At 56.6% G+C, this 19,148-nt stretch overlaps 1 protein-coding gene and 1 long non-coding RNA gene across 5 annotated transcripts; one reads left to right on the top strand and one right to left on the bottom strand.

Moving 5' to 3' along the window:
• Window positions 1–5,004: 5,004 nt before the first annotated feature.
• LOC139033687 (uncharacterized) lies at window positions 5,005–15,623 on the bottom strand. 3 transcript variants are annotated; one of them, XR_011486189.1, is made up of 2 exons: window positions 15,543–15,623; window positions 5,005–5,670 (listed from the first exon to the last, which is right to left on the bottom strand). It is a non-coding gene; the product is annotated as an uncharacterized lncRNA (long non-coding RNA). The 3 variants fall into 3 exon arrangements; XR_011486187.1 differs by lacking the exon at window positions 15,543–15,623 and adding an exon at window positions 8,605–8,785; XR_011486188.1 differs by lacking the exon at window positions 15,543–15,623 and adding an exon at window positions 8,319–8,575.
• Window positions 13,058–17,853, top strand: NANOS3 (nanos C2HC-type zinc finger 3). Of its 2 annotated transcripts, none has more exons than XM_020916630.2 (2): window positions 13,058–15,679; window positions 17,521–17,853. In XM_020916630.2, the coding sequence occupies exons 1-2, from the start codon at window positions 14,863–14,865 to the stop codon at window positions 17,586–17,588; spliced, it is 885 nt and encodes a 294-aa protein (XP_020772289.2). In that variant the 5' UTR covers window positions 13,058–14,862; the 3' UTR covers window positions 17,589–17,853. The 2 variants fall into 2 exon arrangements, with proteins under 2 accessions (XP_020772289.2, XP_070319236.1); XM_070463135.1 differs by having other exon boundaries at window positions 13,058–15,691.
• The last annotated feature ends 1,295 nt before the right edge of the window (window positions 17,854–19,148 follow it).

Here is a 19,148-nt window from a genome sequence, read left to right as displayed (position 1 = left end):
TGGCATCCAGGGTCTTAGTTCCCGGACCAGGGATCGAACCTGCCGCTCCTGCAGAAGAAGTGCGAAGTCTTAACCACTGAATGGCCAGGGAAGTCCCAGTGGTTCTTCTTAAGCTTGGTGTGGGAAGGACAGCAGGGCCTCAGCTAAGCTGAGAGCAGAGATGCACCCCACTGAGGGCAAAATTTATGGGGACACCCAAACACTCAGCGTGTGTGTGCTCAGTCACGCAGTGGTGTCTGACTCTTTGTGACCCCGTGGACTGCAGTCTGCCAGGCTCCTCTGTCCATGGGGATTCTCCAGGCAAGAATACTGGAGTGGGTTGCCATGCCCTCCTCCAGAGGATCTTCCCAACCCAGGGGTTGAACACACGTCTCTTATGTCTCCTGCACTGGCAAGCAGGTTCTTTACCACTAGTGCCACCTGATTACTAAATATTTTTTATAAAACTCTATTGAGATAAAATTCACATGCCATGTAACTTTTTTTTATGTACAATTTTTATTATTTTTCTGGCCACGATGCTTGGTTTGCAGGATCTTTGTCCCCAATCAGAGATTGAACCCACACCCTCTGTGGTGGACGCATGGAGTCTCAAACCACTGAACTGCCAGAGCAGTCCCCAATGAACCTATTTAAAGTAAATAATTCAATGTTTTTAGTATATTCGTAGAATTGTGTAACCTTCACATTTTCATTAACCCCCCAAAGAAACTCAGTACCCATACACGATCACTCCCCAGATGCCCCCATCTCCCCCACCCCCTGGTACCCCTACACTCCTTTGTCTCTATATATGAATGGACTCATACAGTGTGACTTAATGACTAGCTTAATTCACTTTTCAGGATGTGTTCAAGTTGTGGCATGTATCGCAACTTCATTCCTATTGATTGCCAAATCATATGTGGTATAGATACACCACATTTTAAAAAATCCATTCATCAGTTAATGGACATTTGGGTATTTTTCACTTTTTGGCGAACATGAATAATGTTGCTATGAACATTCGTGTACACACTTTTGTGTGGGAAATCAAATAATAGACAGGGTTTGATAGGGTGGGGATTAGGGAAATGTGAGTGAGGTGAGTCATCAGAGGGCAAAATTGAGTCCTGTCTAGATCTGTGCTTTACCAGTGAGGTTGCCACTTGTCACTTGGCTGTTGGGCAGCTGAAACCTGGCTATTCCAGACTGAGATACGTTGTATGTATAAAGCTTGTTTTCAAGAATGTGAAATATCTCAAGAATTTTTTAAAAATCTTGATTACATGTTGAAACCATGCTATTTTGGATATGTCAGGTTAAATCGAATATATTATCAACATTCATTTCACCTGTTTCTTTTTACTTTTTGTAATGAGGCTACTAGGGGACTTTTCCAGTGGTCTAGCAGCTAAGATTCTGAGCTTCCACTACAGGGGATACTGGTTTGATACCAGGTTGGGGAACTAAGATGCCACATGCCACTCAGTGTGGCCATAAGACCCTCCCAAAACAAAAAGAAGCAAACCTGTAATGTGGCTACTAAAAATTGTTTTATTACACACGTGGCAGCTCACATCTGTGGCTCTGTTGTTATTGTTTAGTCGCTAAGTCGTGTCTGACTCCTTTGCAACCCCATAGACAGTAACCAACCAGGCTCTTCTGTCATTGGGGTTTCCCAGGCTCAAGAGTACTGGAGTGGGTTGCCATTTCCTCCTCCAGGGGATCTTCCTAAGGATCTTCCCAAGGTTTGACCCAGGGATCAAACCCAAACCTCCTGCATTGGCAGGTGGATTCTTTACGGTTGAACCATGAGGGAAGCCTGTTCGTGGCTTTCAAAGTATACAGCACTTCTGCTGGAGAGTGCTGGGCTTGTTGCCTGTTTCTCTCTCTTCCTTACTTCTCAAGGGGCTGCCTGATCACACCAAGTGGTGAGTCAGGCCAATGCTCCCAGTCACCTCTGTCCTCGACCTCTATACAGAATCTGTCACCTTTCGGGAGCTCCCTTGCAGTCCAGTGGTTAGGACTCCGCCCTTCCACTGCAGGGGGCACGGGTTGGATCCCTGGTCAGGGCAGTAAGATCCCACATGACGCACGGTGTGGCAAAAAAAAAAAACCATGAATCTGTTACCTTTGCCTACTTCCTCCTTGGCCGCAGGACACTACATTCTCCTGGTGGCCTTTCTCCTCCTCCTCCTCCTCCTCCTCAGTCTTTTGAAATGCCTCTCAAACACTCTCCTCCCCAGGCATAGCTTTGGTCACCACGTGTTGATGACCTTCCTCTCCAATTATCTCCTCGAGGGGGCCCTCAGGTGTCTCTGACTCTGTCCACTCATCCTTCCTCCTCGGTTCCTCAGCCCCCACACTTGTCCACCCCTGAGACCTGTCTGCCTCCTGAGGCTGCCTGTTTCCCCCTGTTCCCCCAGGGCCTCCGTCCGAATTCAAGCCGGTGGACAGCCAGCCACACGGGTATCCCCGTTGGCTTCTGCTTCCACTCATGTCCTTGTTGCTATGTACTTGGCCTGGTGGACCTATCTCACACTCTTGCTGATCACCTCCCACTAAGTCTGCTATATCGTGATTTTAGACAAGGGTTACACAACTTGTATGCATGTGTTAAAACTCAGAGAACAGTGTAAAGGCAGAAGTTTACTCTATGTAAATAATACCTCCATATATTTAACTAAAAATAGTAACCCAGACTTGGTGATACAAAGATAAAGAATCCGCCTGCAAATGCAGGGGACATGAGTTCAGTCCCTGATCATGGAGTATTCCACATGCCGCAGGGCAACTAAGCCCGTATGCCGAAACTACTGAAGACCGCATGTCCTAGAGCCCGGGCTCTGTAACAAGAGAAGCCACTGCAAGGAGAAGCTCGAACACTGCAACTGGAGAGTAGCCCCCACTCACCGCAGCTGGAGAAAGCCCATGCACAGCAATGAAGACCTAGCACAGTCATAAAAAAGTAAAAAATTAATAATAATAATAAAACCCTCCAAATCTTCCCACCCTATACTTATATCCAAACCCCTCACTGACCACCAAGGCCCTGCATGACCTCACCCCCTCCAGAAGCCTTCTCTGATTGCACTTCATCCTCCAGATTGGCCCCACGCCTCCCCAATACTCCCTTATGCTTCTGGCTTTCAGCACTGAAAACTCTTCATTGCAGTTGGCTAGCTACGTGACTGTCTGCCCCGCCTGACTGCGGCAGGCAGGCAGGTGCCACGTCATTTTGTTCTCCAACATGTCAGAAATGCGGTGATGATCAATACATCCAGACAACAGTCTGAGACTCTGCTCTCAGTGCCCCCAACATATAATGTTCAAAGGTGATAGGGTGGACTTCCCTGGTAGTACAGTGGCTAAGGATCCATCTCGCAATGCAAGAGACATGGGTTCAATCCCTGGAAGATTCCACATGCTATGGGGCAACTAAGCCCATGTGCCACAGCTAATGAGCTTGAGCTCCAGAAGCCCTTGAGCCACAACTGCGGAGACCACGTGCTGCACCTACTGAAGCCTGTGCTCTGCAACAAGAGAAGCCACTTCCATGAGAAGCCCGCACGCCACCCACCAGGAGAGTAGCCCCTGCATGCCGCAGCTAGTGAAAGCCTGAGCATAGCAATGAAGACACGGCGCAGCCAAAATGAAAATAAAAACGATAGAGTGATGAAAAAGAGAACAAGATAAAACAAGGGGGTGGGATTTTAAGTAGGGGCATCAGGGAAGGTCTCACCGAGGACATGATATTTAAGTAGAGACCTGAAGGAAGTAAGGGAGGCAGCCTTGTGGGTACCTGGGGGAAAAGAGTCCTTAGCAGAGGGAAGGGCCAGTGCAAAGGTCCTGAGGCCGGACAACACCCTGCGTGTTTGTGGAACTGTGAGGAGGCCCATGTGGCTGGAGCAGAGGGGTGAGGGAAGGAGCAGAGGAGATGAGGCAGGGAGGGGACAAGGATATAGTGTGCAGGGCTGTGGGGAGGACCTGGGCTTTTGGTATGAATGAAATGGGAGCCATGGAATGTTCTGAGCAGAGAAGGGACTGAGGCATTCACTGGCACCCTTGGGCCGTGGTAGAACAGGTTGTGGGAGGTTGGAGCATGGGGAGAACAAGGAGGTGGCAACTGCGTAGGTCCAGGGGAGAGATTATGGGGGTGGCCCCGGGTGGGAGCTCTGGAGAGGGTAGGATGCCTTTAGAAGGGACAGTAACTGAACTTGTTAATGGATTGCATTTGTTAAGAAGGGTTTTGGCTGGAGCAGCTGGAAGAATGGGGCTGCCATTTCCGGAGACAGGGAACATGGCTGGAGAAGCTGGTTTGTGGTTGAGTGAACTAGCTTCCAGCCCAGGCCTCACATGGACCGGGAGAGTCGCTGCCCCGACTCCAGTGGGATGCGGAGGAAGGTGTGTTCACAGCCTGAGCCTTGCCTAGGCACACGTCTGGGCACATACGGACACCGCCCAAGACCCCCACAGCCCGGCACACCCAGTCACGGCCACAACCTTGCAGGGGGGTCCTTGGGGACTGGGGCTCTCGGGGACTGATGGAGTTGAGAAGAGCTTTCCGGTTTACACACCCACCAGGGCTACATCTGGGTCCCTGAGGCGACCCCCCCAGGGGACAGGAGGTGACATGGGGTGGAAAATCTCTCAGGGAGAGGTTCAGGAAGGACCGCTGGCTGAGTCACAGCCGTGGGTCCCCTATGAGTCAGCACTGGCAGGGGCCCCAGGAACTAGGGTCTGGGGTGGGGCGGGCAGTTCCCACGCCAGAAGGAACCAGGCGGCTTGGGCACTGGGGCTTCCCCCTCTGCCCCTCCCATCCTGCAATGGGCTCCGAGGGATATTCAGAGGACTTTGGGGTAGGAGGTGGGACTAACCACTGGGCAAGAATCCAGGAGTCCTCTCTCCTGATCTGACCCAGCTCAGGAATGCTGAGGCTGCCCACCCAGCCTGTGTTGCAGCAAGAAGGAGCAAAGCTAGACCTCAAGAGTGACCACGTGCGAGTATCACACTGCTCGGACATCAGTTCTAGAAGCCTTTATTTAAGAAAAGTTTCTTTCTGCTGGGGCCCCTGCATTTTGGCAGTAGCGATTCCAGCCTGGGGGCGGGGTGGGGGGGGGCGGTCCATGCAGAGTCCTCAGCGGCTAGGAGGAAGAGGGAATTGAGAGCCAGCGCGCTCCCGCAGCCAGAGGGCTCTGGAGTCTGCTGCCCCCTGCTGCTGGCTGTGGGAAGTTCGCGGGCCTGAGTGCTCCTTCAAAAGGATCCTGGAAGATGGGGAAAGACCTTGCACAGAATCCCAGCTCTGCAGCTTACAGGCTGTGCCTACCTGGGCAAACAGCAGTCCCTCTCTGGTCCTCAGTTGCCCGTATGTAAAAATCACAATATTCACTTCATTGGCTTGCTGGGAAGAGTCTGCGATAACTGGGATTGAATGAAGACATTTCAATGCAATCTCCTCTTTTTCAGTTAGAATGGGGACGGTACATAAGGGACATCCCAAAGCTGTCTCCACCCACTGAGGCCCAATTACTGTTTACTCGCATTCCCTTCCTTTTCCTCCAGGGAATTAGCCCCCATTTGCAGGGAAGTCAGGTACAGAGTAGGGCTGAACCCAAAGGCCTCTGCGGGGCTCCCAACGGAACATCCACCTTCCTGGGCCTGCTGGAGCTTGGCTTTCTGGGCTGAGACCTGAGGAAAGAGGGCAGGTGTGGGAAAAGGAGACTTATTAAGGAGAAACTGAGGCAGGACATTGGTGAGGGGGCTGAAGGGGAGAGCCGTTGCCTGGTGGAGCAGGGCCCTGGCCCCACAAGGGTTAAGGCCTGGGCTTTGGGGAGGTGGGGGGCTCGAAGGTTTCGTTTACCCCATCTTAGACTGGAGCAGGGAAGAAATACACAGAATGAGAAATTGGTCAGCTCAGTCCTGGGCCGTGGAAGGTCGGCTGGCACCACCGACTGCCCTGAGGTGACCTCCTTCTGCCAGTGGAGGTGGCCACGGCAGGCCGGCATTGTGTGTACTGATGGGGAGTATAAGAGGGGACCTGTGTGCAAATTCCTGGAGGAATCCTTCACCAGTGTACTGTTGCTGCTGTGTGTGCCCATGTACCTGGTGTGTATGTGTGACCATGGGGGCTCCATGTAAGCATCTTGGGGGGATCAGGGGAGCCCCACCCCATGCACAGCTTCTGAGACCATGACCGCTGTACCTGGCCTGTCTGTGTACTTACACTGGATGGTCCCAGGTACCCAAGGCCCCAAGCATCCCTGTATTTTTTGAGTCTTTATGGACACTGTGGGCTTCCCAGGTGGCCCTAGTGGTAAAGAACTCGCCTGCCGATGCAGAGATATAAGAGATGCAGGTGTGATCCCATGGTTGGGAAGATACTCTGGAGGAGGGCACAGCAACCCACTCCAGTATTCTTGCCTGGAGAATCCCAAGGACAGTGGAGACTGGCAGGCTATGGTCCATAGGGTCACGTTTCAGTCAGACACGACTGAAGCGACTTAGCACACACGTGTGGACCCTGTAACCCTAGGACCTGCCCGGGGAAGGGAGTACTTTGTGGGTATGTGTGTTGGTTCTGTGAATTCCTCTGTGGCAGGAATTGTGCATATATTTATGCCCAGTTTGTACAAGAGGGATTGTGCATATATTTATATCTCTGCGAACTTTGTGTGTCTGTGTGTACCCCTGAGACTGTGTACCTGATATGTCTTGTGGGTGTATTTCTGTTCTGTGTATGTAACCGTGTGTTGTGTCTGTGTACACATCCACATGTGCTGAAGTGTTGTGTGTCAGGATGTTCCCATGGCTGTGCACTTGATGAGTGGGGAGGTGTGTTGGTTCTGTGTTCACACCGGTATGTCTGTGTACCTTGTGCGTGTGTGCGTTTTGGGGCCATTCCTGCGAGTCTGTCTATTTCTGTGCCAATATTTTGTGTGTGCCCCTGGGATCCTCTGTGTACTCTATTTCAGCTCTGAAGACATTCTTCCTGTCTCTTGGATGTGGTGCGTGTCTGTATCGCCCCAGGTGTCCCTATGTGTGTAGTGGGTTTGTGGCGGCTGCCCGTGTCCTACCATTCCCTCCGGCGGGTTTGTGTCTGGAAGTGCCTTGCACACCCTTCCCTGTGTTTGTGGTCCGCGTGCCTTTGTGCGCCTTTGAGGTCTGCGTGCATCTGGGCTCCAGCGTGTGCCCGCTCGCGCCCCCGTGTCCCCGTGTCCCCCGCGCGGAGCCCGGGAGCTGTGTCCTGGAGTCCCGTGGGCATCCCAGCTTGCATCCTGATGCGCCTGGCAGGAGGCCTTGGGGCGCACACGGCCGCGGCTGGACCCACCGCCCGGCAGGAGCGGGGAGGTGGGAGGGGGCGGCGGCGGCGGGGAGCGCGGGCACGTCACCGAGACAGACAGACAGGCGGGCGGGCGGGAGGCGGCGGCCGCGGGTTCGAGCCGGCGCCGGAGCCCCGCGGTCCCCTCCCCCTGCCCGCGGCCTGGGGAGCCCCCGCCCAGCCCCGGAGCCGCCAAAATGCAATTTCCCGTGCCGGCGCCTCGCGGCTCGGGGGGCTTTTCCGGGCGGGTTTTGGACAGAAGAGGGGGAAACAAGGCGGCGGCCCCAAAACGAGGTGAGCGCGGGCGCCGGGCCGGCCCGGGGCGCGAGCGGGGCGGGGGCCGCCCGCGGGGAGGGGGCGCGGCGGGGCGGGGCGGTGGCGGGACCCGCCGCAGCCCCCTCGCGCACCTGCTCGCGGCCGGGGGGCGGGCGCCCCGGCCTGTGCAGCCCGGCCCTCCATTGTTGCGGCGGCTGGGGAAGGGGGGCGGGGAGGCCCTGGCGGCTTCTCTGTGTCTCGCCTTCCCCGAAAGGGGCCCCCGGAGAACCAGACCCCCCTGCCCCATAGGGGACAGACCTATAAGTCCCAGGCCAGCCGGGGGCCGCTGGGGGGAGGGCGGGCCGAGATGCCCCTGCGGGGCGGGGACGCAGGCTGAGGGTCGGAGGGGCATGGGTGCTGGGCCTCCTGACACCTGACCGTAAGGAGGCCCTGGGGCCGGGCGGCGGCCAGCTTTGTTCTTGGGGGAGCAGGGCGGATGGGGGCCTCGGATATCCCGGACCGGTAGAGGCTCCGAGCCGGCGCGCGCGTTCGAGAAGGCGCTCCCGGCCAAGTTCACGGGCGTGCAGGCCTGTGCGGGCCCTGCGGAGACGGATCCCGGCGGGGTCTTCCCGCTCGGGCCTGGCTGCGGCGGCGGGCCAGGGGCGACAGCGGCGCCGCCTGCCGGAGCCCCGGGGCCCTCCGCAGCCGCCACCCCCCACCCGCCCCCTCTTGTCATTACCGCCGGCGGCTGCAGAGAATTTACCGGGGCCAAGGTTTGCTAGCAGGAACACGCCCTCAAAAAGTGTCCGTGAAGAGGAAAAAATGACCCGGAATCCCACTGCTGGGAAACCCTTTTAAAGCGACAAGGCGCCTTTCACAGGGACCTCGCCCTGGAGGACATGCGTTGGGGGTGGGGAGGAGGGGACGGAGAAGACCCCTCATTGGCTGATGGGATCTGAGAGGTACCCCCCATCCCACTACATTTCAGTCCCCCCATCTCCTTTCCCACCGATTCTCCACCTCCCTGGACTGCTCACAGATACACTTACAGAGTCACAATTAGATATTCCCAAATGGCTGATGAAGACCCCAAATCTACACCCTATACTCCCGCATACATCATCCCCATTATTACATCACCTGCTAGAACGCTGATGTACACACACAGTCACCCATCATAACACTGCCACGTGGGCACACATCACCCACAATGACACGGACACCCGGGGCTGACACGGACACCCGGGGCTGACACCTGGGAAAACACTACCACAGAGAAACGAAGCTGCCACCGACTGTGGTAGACATATCCTTGCACATAACACTGACACACACACGTAGTTTTCTATTGCACACACAGACACTCCTGTGATCACTGTCCCATGGGCACCCACAGGCTGTCATCAGAGTAACCTGACAACCAAAGCTAGGTAAATGCCCCAACACAGTAAGGGGCACATGGACACCAGTATTCTCAAGAACTTGGACATGCACACATAGATCTCTGTGTGCCTGCCCAGGCAAATACACACCCAGTCACCGAGGCAAACTGACACATACACACACATGGTACAAGGCCTGCACAGACGATGGACATTTTGACATCAGGTCATAGTAATCTTAACCTACACACATACAGTTAAACTGACTGTCCTAGACACCCATTATAACACTGTCACCCACAGACAGATATGAACAGTCCAATGGTACCTACACCCATAGTCACCCACCCTGACACTTGATTATACCCTAAGACACCCCTGGGACTTCCCTGGTGCTCCCGTGGCTAAGAATCCATGCTCCCAATGCAGGAGGACCTGGGTTCAATCCCTGGTCAGGAAAATAGATCCCACACGCTGAAACTAAAGATCCCGCATGCCGCAACAAAGATTGAAAATCCCACCTGTCACAACTAAGATCCGGCGTAGCCAAAAAAAAAACCTCTGACCCACAGACACAGTAACACATTTGCAGTGAAAATGACAGATGGGAAAAGGATATAGGGACATGCAGAAATCCACAGTCACCTGAATGCCCACACATCTAGCATTTGCTTATTGAGCATCTGTTATGTACCAGGGACTGTTCTCTACTGGGGTTGTAAGATGAAGATCCCTATCCTCCTGGAGCTGAATTTTTAGTGAGGAGGAGTCAGGGGGGCACCATCATCAGATGACACAGACCACAGTCACCCACAGTGACACTGACAGATGCCAGACACCCATGTACACCGGCTCAGACATCGACCCGCAATTTCCCACAATTAGCCTGACACATACCCACAGTCACACTGACATCCACACACAAACAGAAGCCCACGGGAGTGCCAACACATACAACTGGCATAGAGACAGCCAGTCACCCATTATGGCACATACCTACCTGAACTAACACCTACAGACCCCCTAAAATAGCCCACCAAAGTAGCTTTTGGACCCCCAAGCCCATCATGGCCCCCAAGTAACAGGCCCATAGGCAGTTGCTGCCTACATTTTTGCATATGGGGCCCATCCTGACCCAGACCCAGGGTCACTCTGCACTACAAGCCTTGGTAGAAGTGTCTGAATTTCTCATCAGCCTGTCCCAGGCCCCTCCACGGCCCCCAACCCCAATCGCAGGGAGCCTTCTCGCCTCCCCCAGCCCCACATGTGGTGGGCTTGAGAAGGAAACTCAGGTTCCTGGCTGAACTGGCTGCCCTCAGGGTCCTGAGCAGGACAGTCAAGCCCCTTGTCTGAGGACGTGGAGTCGAAAGCCTGAGCAGCCAGCAAGTGGAGAGGAAGCCTGGGGAGGGCGGGGTGGCAACCTGAGAGGCCATGTAGGTATCATGGAAATGAGGGGCCCCCTGCCTGCCAGTCTAGACAGCCTGGGCCATCAACGAGACCCCACATGGGGACTCCTATGTATACTGCCACTGCACATTCCATAATGGGCTCTTTGTCTGCCAGGTTCTGAGTACCTCCTCCTCCGCGTGTTCCCCGCCCGCAGGTCCTGTGCACACACACAGGGGCATATGCACTGTGGTACACAGGAGGGGCTCACAAGCCACTAGATGCCCCCAGAAGCCCGGCATCTCTAACCTCGTGTTCCTCCCCGCTCCCACTTCCACACCAGCACCTTGTTCTTCACCTTGACAGCAGAGCTGCCTCCACCCATTGCCTGCCCATCTGGCTCCACTGGGACCTCTCACCTCTGACCCCTGACCCCCAGGCCCCATGCCAGCTGCTCTGCCTTCCTGCTTAGGATGAGGGTGGGGGTGGGGATAGGCTCTGGGTCAGCCTAGCTGCTGAAAGGCTGCCCCCCACCCAGTCATTCCCAGCCCAGACAGGCCCTCCCAGCTGCGGTGTGGGGTCCCAGGGATAAGGATGAGAAAGAGGCAGGGCCCCAGGTTGGAGGTGGGAGGAGACGACTCCCTGCTGGGCTTCAAAGTCAGACTGGAGGCCCCTTCAGCCCCCGAGAAGGCCTCAGGACACTTGGCGGGAGGAACACTTAGCCACCTGCTGAAGGGCCCCAGGTGCAGACAGACAGAAGGAGACAGACCCACAGCAGCCTTTCACCAAAGGGCAGCCCCAGACTTGGAGGGGACAGGTGGACGGACATAGGGGAGATCAGGTGGCAAGGGTCAGACACACACAGGCAACCCCAGACAGCCAGGGGTGGGCGCACACAGCAGGGCTGGGGACCCAGACTAATACCAGCCTCTGAGGGGGCACAATCAGACCCAGGCGGGAGGACCCAGACAGACAGCAAGGGCGGGAAGCTATACCCACCACGACAGAGAGAGACAGTCAGACCCCAGGTTCTGTCCGGACAGACCCTTCCCCATAGGGTGGGGCTGGGGGCTGCGGGCACCTCTCTTTGATCCCAAGGCCCATCCTCTGGCCTCAGCCCGGCCTTCCTGAGCTGGGAGACCCCTTACTAGGACCTACCTCCTCGGTAGGTCAAAGTCAAAGCCTTCAGGGAAAGGAGCGGTGGTGTCCTGGGAAGCCCCCTCTCCCACCCCCACTGCACTCTGGCCAGTGCCTCTCCCGGATGACCTGGCATTCTGACCTCTTGGTCGTTAAGAACCGCTGAGAGAGTTCTGGTCCAAACTCTCAGAACCTCACCTTCCTCATTGATAAAATGGGCATCCTAATAACAGGGCGATGTATGTAAAGCATCATTATTAGAATTACTGTTATCGTTGTTATTACCCCTGCCCTCCTAAGCTACCCTCCTCTCCCAGCATTCTCCTTGTTAGGACCACTGCCCTCACTGCAGGTGATCCCCTCCCAACACGCACCCCAAGAAAGGCCTGGATACCCTGTGCCTGAATGGGGCAGGGCTCTGCAGGGCAGGTGGATGGTCCTTGGGACAGGAGGCTCCGCTCGGAGCTCCAGACAGGGGTGGGGACCGGGCTGGTCCTGGGTGGGCGAGAGGGCAGGCTCTGGGGAACGCGATCCAGGTGCGGGGCGCGTCTTACAGGAGTCGGGCTCCGAGGGGGTCCCCGGCGGACCTTAGCGGAGTTGAGATCCCTGGGAACGACCTGGGGGACACGTAGGGACACGGTCTCTGGGGGTCTGGGCAGGAGGGTTTTTAGAGGCCTTAGAGTGCGGGGGCTCCCAGAGACAGCTGTAGGTGGGAGGCCCGCGGAGGTGGGCTCAGAGGTCGAGGCCCTGGGGCGGGCCTTAGAGGAGCTGGGTGGGCTCTTGGAGGACGGGCTTAGGAGGCGTGTTTTATGGAGATTGAGTTTGGGGACGGCTACTTGGGAGTCTATCTGGGCGGGCTCCTCTAGAGGGAGGGTCCTAGGGATGTGCCTTGGGGGGTGGGACTGGAGTCGGTGGCTTGCGAGGGGCAGGTCTCTGGAGGCTGCTCTAGGTGGGGATCTCGAGGGTGGGTCTCTGAGGGCGCTGCCTCTGGCCACCTCCGAGGAAGGTCAACTTTGGGTTCACTCAAGCTCAGCACACCCGGGGCCTCTGGTTTGTCTTAGTATAACGGCAAGGGGTTCATCCTTTGGGGCTCGATATTGCCCTCAGTGAAATGGAAGGGGACTGGAAACTTGAAGTCCCCTCCCAGGCCGTTCTCGGGGTTGGGGGAGGGGAGGTCCCAGACCTCCCAGACCCAGGGAGGTGGGGAGCTGCCTCCCCTGAGACTGCCCGTGGGGGCGGGCGGCTAACTCTGCAGCGGCCCCTGGAGGGAGGGACTGGGGACCGGGTTTGAGGGTGAAGAAATGGGGAAGGGCATTAACGGGGCAACCCTCGTGTGGTTATGCACTTGGGCGCCGGTCTGATCCCAACAATGGACTGAGTTCAGAAGCCCGGAACCCTCTGCGATCCTCTAGCTTCGCCCTTGTCCAAACGGCAGATGGACCCACAGGCGGAGCCAGGCAGCAGCCACACCTCGGGGCTCGAATTTGCAAAGTGCAGACTCTGACACCCCCACCCCCCCCCACCCCCGCCTCCCCCGCCCCGCCGTGGGTTGTTGTGATTCGTAAACCATTGTGTCCGGAACACGGTGAAGCTCACTGAAGGTATTACATTGTATTAAAATGACTTGTTTATCTCTCTGTTGCATCCATGCCCCCGGGGCCAGAACCACTTGGCCGCCCGACCTCTTGGAGCCACTGGGAATCCCTCCTCTGCCTCTTGCTAAGAGTGCCCTCTGGCCTGTGTCCCAAACTGACAATTGGGGAAAATATGCACTTTTGAGGGCCCTTTAGAGAATGCTTTGAATAAATGGGTTCGAAGCCCAGAGCCCACTGCTGCTATATTTGCATAGCAAAGGTGACAGAAGTATCTGCTGTTATTATTACTTAGATTTATCTCCTTTTTCCGTGTCCTGGAGCAGAGAGTTGGCACCTGCTAACTGTTCCCTGACTTAATAGATCCTCTAAGTCTCCCATTCCCTTCCCCTCTCCTCCCTCACCCTACCCGCTTCCCTGACCCCCACCCAACCTGCACTCCCCGCCCCCCAAGGAGTTGCCAAGGGTTTGGGGGAACATTCAACCTGTCGGTGAGTTTGGGCAGCTCAGGCAAACCATCGACCGTTGAGTGGACCCCGAGGCCTGGAACTGCCGTCCACCCCCCACCTTTCAGATCTGGGGCAGGGGCAGGGGATCCCGAACGCGTCCCCTCCCTTAGGTCACAGCAAAGGTCACAATCAACATTCCTTAGGCCACAGCAAAGGTCACAATCAACATTCATTGTTGTCGGTGGGTTGTGACAGAGACCAGACCCACCGAGGGATGAATGTCACTGTGGCTGGGCCAGACACAGCCTCGGGTGAATGGGATGGGGGACACAACCCACCCCGGACTCCCCCCCATCCCCCAAAACTGCTCAGCCAGCACCTGACCCTGACCCTGGCTTCTTACCCCTTGAGGGGGGCTGGTGTCTGGGATCCTTACAGACTGAGGCTGGATTTGGGGGAACCAGTCCTGGAGGGCTGTGGACAGGAATTACAAGTTTAGGATTGGGCAGCTGAAAAAGATTTCTGAAAGGGATTAGGGAGCCCTGCTTCCAGAAGGCTCAGTGAAGCTTTCTTGAATGAGTGAATGAATGAGGTGTGCAGGCAGCATGTCACCTCATGTCCAAGTTACAGTCTTGGGCCCTGCTTTCTTGCCCTCCTTACCTGGTACCTGCAGACCCCTCCTTCACCTTCAGTTGCCCACCTAGCACCTTGATGCCCGTTGATCACCTGCCAGTCTGTGTCCCACCTAGGTGACTCAGGGGCACACCGCATCCTCCTGAGATGGGGGCTCAGGTCTCATTTGAGAGGGAGATCAAGATGCTGGCGAATGCTAGGGGTTTCCCCACTGCCCCCGTTAGCCCCACCCACGGGTGTGCTCTCTTCTTCCCCATAATTCTCAGTCTCAAACCCTTTTCCACCCCAGGACCAGGAGAGAGACTCCACAACACCTAATGCACCCCTAACTGGTGGGGGAGGCAGGCTTTGTGTTTGTTTTGTGAATAACCCCAGGGCAGGTGGCTTCAAACCCCAGTTTGTTTCTCAGTTTAGAGGAGGTTCCACTGACAAGGGGTGGGAAAGCTCCCTGAGGGTGACCAGAGCTAGGGACCTTGGTCCTTGACCCCCCCCCACCCCATAAGTCAGGCCCATCCTCCTTCCAAAGACAGCTGGAACATCGGTGGCTCCCCCTCCCCCCTCCCCAAAGAGCCCAAGGGTACCCGCCCCCTCCCCCAGTCCAGGAGAAGGAAGAAAGAAGTTACTAAGTTACTGGCTACAGCAATGCTAGTCTTTGGGGTGGGGCTTCCAGTGCCCCCACCTGCATCACTCTGGCGCTCCAGGAGGGATAGGCAAGGGTGGCCCTCTCAATGCCCTCTGGGGGGGGGGGGTGTGGCTGCTTATTGCTCGTGCCCCCCACAGCCTGTGTCTTGTCACCCCCCCTCACCCCTAGGCCACCCAGAAGCCATGCAGCCCCGGGGCAGCTGCATTTCTGGGGGAGCTGCATCAAGCCCCCCCCCGTGACAACAGGGAACCTCCTACAGTCTGCTCCTCCCTCTTCACACCCCCTTGGAGGTATAAGGAGGGAACTGACAGCCCAGACTCCTCGGCTCCAGAGAGGGGAAGGGAAGGGCGAGGAGGCTGGGGTAGAGAGACCAGCTTGGGGGTGGCTGGGTTTCTCCTCTCTTGCTCCTCCACCTGGCACACGGGGCCCAGCCATGGGGACCTTCAACCTGTGGACAGACTACTTGGGTTTGGCACGCCTGGTGGGGGCTCAGCGTGGGGAGGAGGAGCCGGAGACCAGGCTGGACCGCCAGCCAGAACCAGTGCCAGAAGCGGGGGGTCAGCGACCCAGTCCTGAATCCTCACCCGCTCCCGAACGCCTGTGCTCTTTCTGCAAACACAACGGCGAGTCCCGGGCCATCTACCAGTCCCACGTGCTCAAGGATGAAGCAGGCCGGGTGCTGTGCCCCATCCTCCGCGACTACGTGTGCCCCCAGTGCGGTGCCACCCGCGAGCGCGCCCACACCCGCCGCTTCTGCCCGCTCACCGGCCAGGGCTACACCTCCGTCTACAGCTACACCACCCGGAACTCGGCTGGCAAGAAGCTGGTCCGCTCGGACAAGGCGAGGATGCAGGACCCTGGACACGGACAGCGTCGAGGAGGAGGCGGCGGCGGAGGCGGAGGTGCCTGTGCAGGTGGCTGGGGGGACTCGCTGCAGACGGGGGTCTGCCCTGGGCTGACTCAGAGCCTCTGAGAAGTGGGTTAACCCCTTGGCTGACCCACTTCAGAGGGTTGGGCAGGGGAGAGATTCCATACATAATAGAAAGCATAGAACCGTGTTCTAGAACTGTCGCCCCAGTGGGTATACTGGGGCTGGAGTTCTCTGTGTGGCCTTGGGCAAGACACTCTCCTTCTCTGGGCCCATAGAGGGAACATTTTTTTCAGGTGCAGGGTGATCTAGCAGGGAGGCCGTGGGGACTAGTGATGGGGTCTGGCAATAGGTACAGCAGGGGCTGCAATCCTGTGCAGATATGTAGGCGCCATGTGACCAGAGGGAAACAGCCTCATTTGTCCACTCATTCGCCAGGTAGTTTGTGAGGCTTGTCCTGTGCCAAGCACTGGGCTGGGCTTGGCCCTCAGTGGTAGATGAGAGAGTGACAGTTATAACAGGAACGGGGGAGTAAAGGGGGCACCAGAGCTAGACAAAGCGGTCCAGGAGAACTTCCTGGAGGAAGTGACTCCTGGAAGCCTCATTCAGTTTGGTGAAGTGCTGAAGGGGCCCTGGGCACTGGGGCTTGTTAGGGAACTTGGTCAAATTCCCTGCATTTGGGATGGGAGTATGCGTGCATGTAGGGTGGAGGGGAAGGTGTCAGAAATTTCAGGGAAGGGCTCCTTGCTGATCAACTTGAAGAGTTTGGACTTGGGTACTAGGGAGCTGAGAAGGGGACAAGAACAGGTCTGTGTATTAAGCGTGTATTAAGACTGTGATATGTTAGACCATGGCTAATGGGTTGGGCTGTGGGGGTGGATTTGAGGGGGTTGGAACAAGCTGGTCCTCCAGCCAGAGGTGTTCGAGTCCATGTTAGTTTGGAGGGAAAGAACCATAAGTTTGCTGTGTGTGGGTCACCCCGGGGAGGGTAGCTGGAATCTCCCTAAGGTCTGCACAGCTACATATGGTCCCTCCATCTTGCTCATCAAATTCGGATTCCAGTTTTGCAGGTCTGCGTGAGGCCGAAGCATCTGTACTTCTAACTAGCTCCCCTTGACTTCCGTTGCTGGCAGGCTTTGAGTGGCTAGGCTTCAATATCCCCAGTTACTATTACAGACTCGAAAGACTTCCGCTTCTGCAGATTTTTAAAAAAGAAATCCGTTTTAGCAAGTCAGCTAACAGAGGGACCGGTTTGACGGAGCGGTACCCCAGTACTGACTCTCTCATCAGACTGGGGGCGGCCCCTCGGGAAGTCACCAGAATGGAGGACCCCTTCCCATCCCGGCAGCTGTGCAGGGAACACTTGTTAGAAGGGTTGTGAGACTGCCTGCGGGAGAGGATAGCATTCCTGCGAGGTCCGACTGGGAGAGGAAGGAAGCGGAAGGGACACAGAGACGATGGTCTCAGAATCTTCCATTTCTTCTTAAGCCCGAGGGAACAGGAAAGCTTGACTCCGTGGGGGTGGGATGGGGTCGGGAAGCCCTCACCACGATATTAGCACGGAAAGGCTGCCTGAGGCTGTCCTCTCAGGAAACTTTCTGAGCGTAACCAATCCGGGGTTCCCGGAGCCCTGCGGCCGCGAGGGGGCAGCACAGCAGGACGGAGTTGGGAGTTTCCGTTGCTTTGTGTCTGGCTCTGGGTCCCACCTGGGACTGCCCCGGGCTGGGAATAGCACAGAGGTGCTAGTCCAGAAGGAGCCTGCAGGTGGCGCCAGAGCCCCGGCAGCTCTGCAGGTTGAGTCGGAACTTCCGGATCATCGAATCATCCCTATTACTAATGTTTTTCTCCTCCTCCAACTCTGCTTTTAAAATCTAGGTTCCAAAGGTGCCGGGAAGTCTTCTGGAACTCCTCCCTCTTTCTGCTGCCCCTCTACTTCTGCCTAAGGAGACTGGCGCAAGCAGGATGACGCCTTCACCTGGGGATGGGGACCCAGGCTCAGTGGAGGCTGGGTTTCAGGGAAGACCCACCCTCCAAGGATCCGCCCCTAGACAGTGCCTCCAGTCTGGGGGCTTGGCAAAAGACCCGGGTCTGGGACCACCGCCCTAAGCGCGCCCGCCCCCGTCACCGAAGGGAGTGGTCCTCATGCACCCCTGCCCTTCTTCCCCAGCGCTGGGCACCCAGTCAGCACTCAATAAATGTTGATGAATGGATCAGCGTCACACGAAGCCCGGTCTTGGGACAAGGTATCCTGAACTGCGCCGCTGGGGCTGTCGCGTCCCTCAGCCTCCCCATGTTAATTCTGATCTCCGCTTTCCCCAACTGCTATTTGGATTTCTGTTCGCCCTGGGGCGCTGGGGTGAGGTGCTTTGGGCCGAGAAATGGCAGCTGTGGGGTTCTGGGGGCATAGCCCCAGCCCGGCACTTCTGAGCAGAGCATACATTTGCAGCTCTGCAAATGAATCATGAATCTTGTTTCCATGACTTTGTGTTTGCAAACTTTTCTGGCCACCTCTTGCATATTGACAGGTCAGATGAGTAGAATCCACCACACTGGAGGTGGGGTCCTGATTCGAGGGAGCAATGGAGAAATAATTAGAGGTTCCCCCCATCACTGTCCTTACCTCAGACGCCCTCAGTGAATGTTTAGGTTACCATCGATGCCCCAGAAACTGGGGGCCAGAGTCACATGCTAGGCCCTTCAGAGCAAGGGAAGGACTTCTGGGTTGGGCAGGGCTGAGGGCCATAAGGAATGGGAATACGTCCTGGTCAGTTGTGCCAGACAAGGCCTTGGGCAAGGGGCACTGTGGAGGCTGTACGTGGTCAGGAGTGGGAGGGGACAGAGGTCCATCCCCACCCAGGGAGTGTGATCTGGTTCTCCGGGGGGCTTTGCTTGGGGGGATCCCCAGCCCGTCTGCCTCCTCCACCCCCAGATCTTGTTCCACCAGCCTCCAGGGGCAGCAGGTGAGAAGTGCCAGTTCACATTCCTTCCCCAATCTGAGGGCTGGCCTGAGCCTGGTCTCCACCCCCAGCCTGTGAGGTCTCCTGGGGTTGTCAGGGCAGGATTTGGACTTCCTAGAATTTGCCTTTGGCTTTTCCACTTGATCTGGGACCTGAGGAGGGCTGCAGTGAGCCAGGGATCAGAGACAGCCCTTGAAGACAGCCTACCGCCCAGGCTTAGAGAGAAAAAGGAAGGAGGAGAAAGAAGACATGAGGGAGGCCTCCTTAGCAGCGCCAAGAGTTTCACACGGGGTCAGGGGACACAGTACCCCAGCCACTCTCAGCTACCTACAGATGCTAACTGTATAAGCCAGAGCCACTGGGGCTTGAGACCCAGGGAATGGGGTGACTGGGCACATTCTGGGGGGTTCAAGGAAGGGGCTGTACATTCAGCAGGGAGAAAGGGCTGTGGGACTCAGCCACCTGAATGGGATGTCCCAGGTATAAGAAGGTGGTGGGAGGAGGGCTCTCCCGGCCTTGGCCATAGGTGTTAGGGTGCAGGAGCCA

This window comes from Odocoileus virginianus, chromosome 3, assembly GCF_023699985.2.
Source record: "Odocoileus virginianus isolate 20LAN1187 ecotype Illinois chromosome 3, Ovbor_1.2, whole genome shotgun sequence".
Classification (NCBI taxonomy): domain Eukaryota; kingdom Metazoa; phylum Chordata; class Mammalia; order Artiodactyla; family Cervidae; genus Odocoileus; species Odocoileus virginianus.
The sequence above is the reverse complement of the archived record's forward strand: the minus strand, read 5'-3'. Positions and strand labels throughout refer to the sequence as shown.

Coding starts and splice junctions, on each gene's coding strand:
- NANOS3 (XM_070463135.1), top strand. CDS start 14,863: ATGCCCTCTGGGGGGGGGGGGTGTGGCTGCTTATTGCTCGTGCCCCCC. Junction 15,692..17,520: donor AGGCGGAGGTGCCTGTGCAG/GTGGCTGGGGGG, acceptor TTTAAAATCTAG/GTTCCAAAGGTGCCGGGAAG.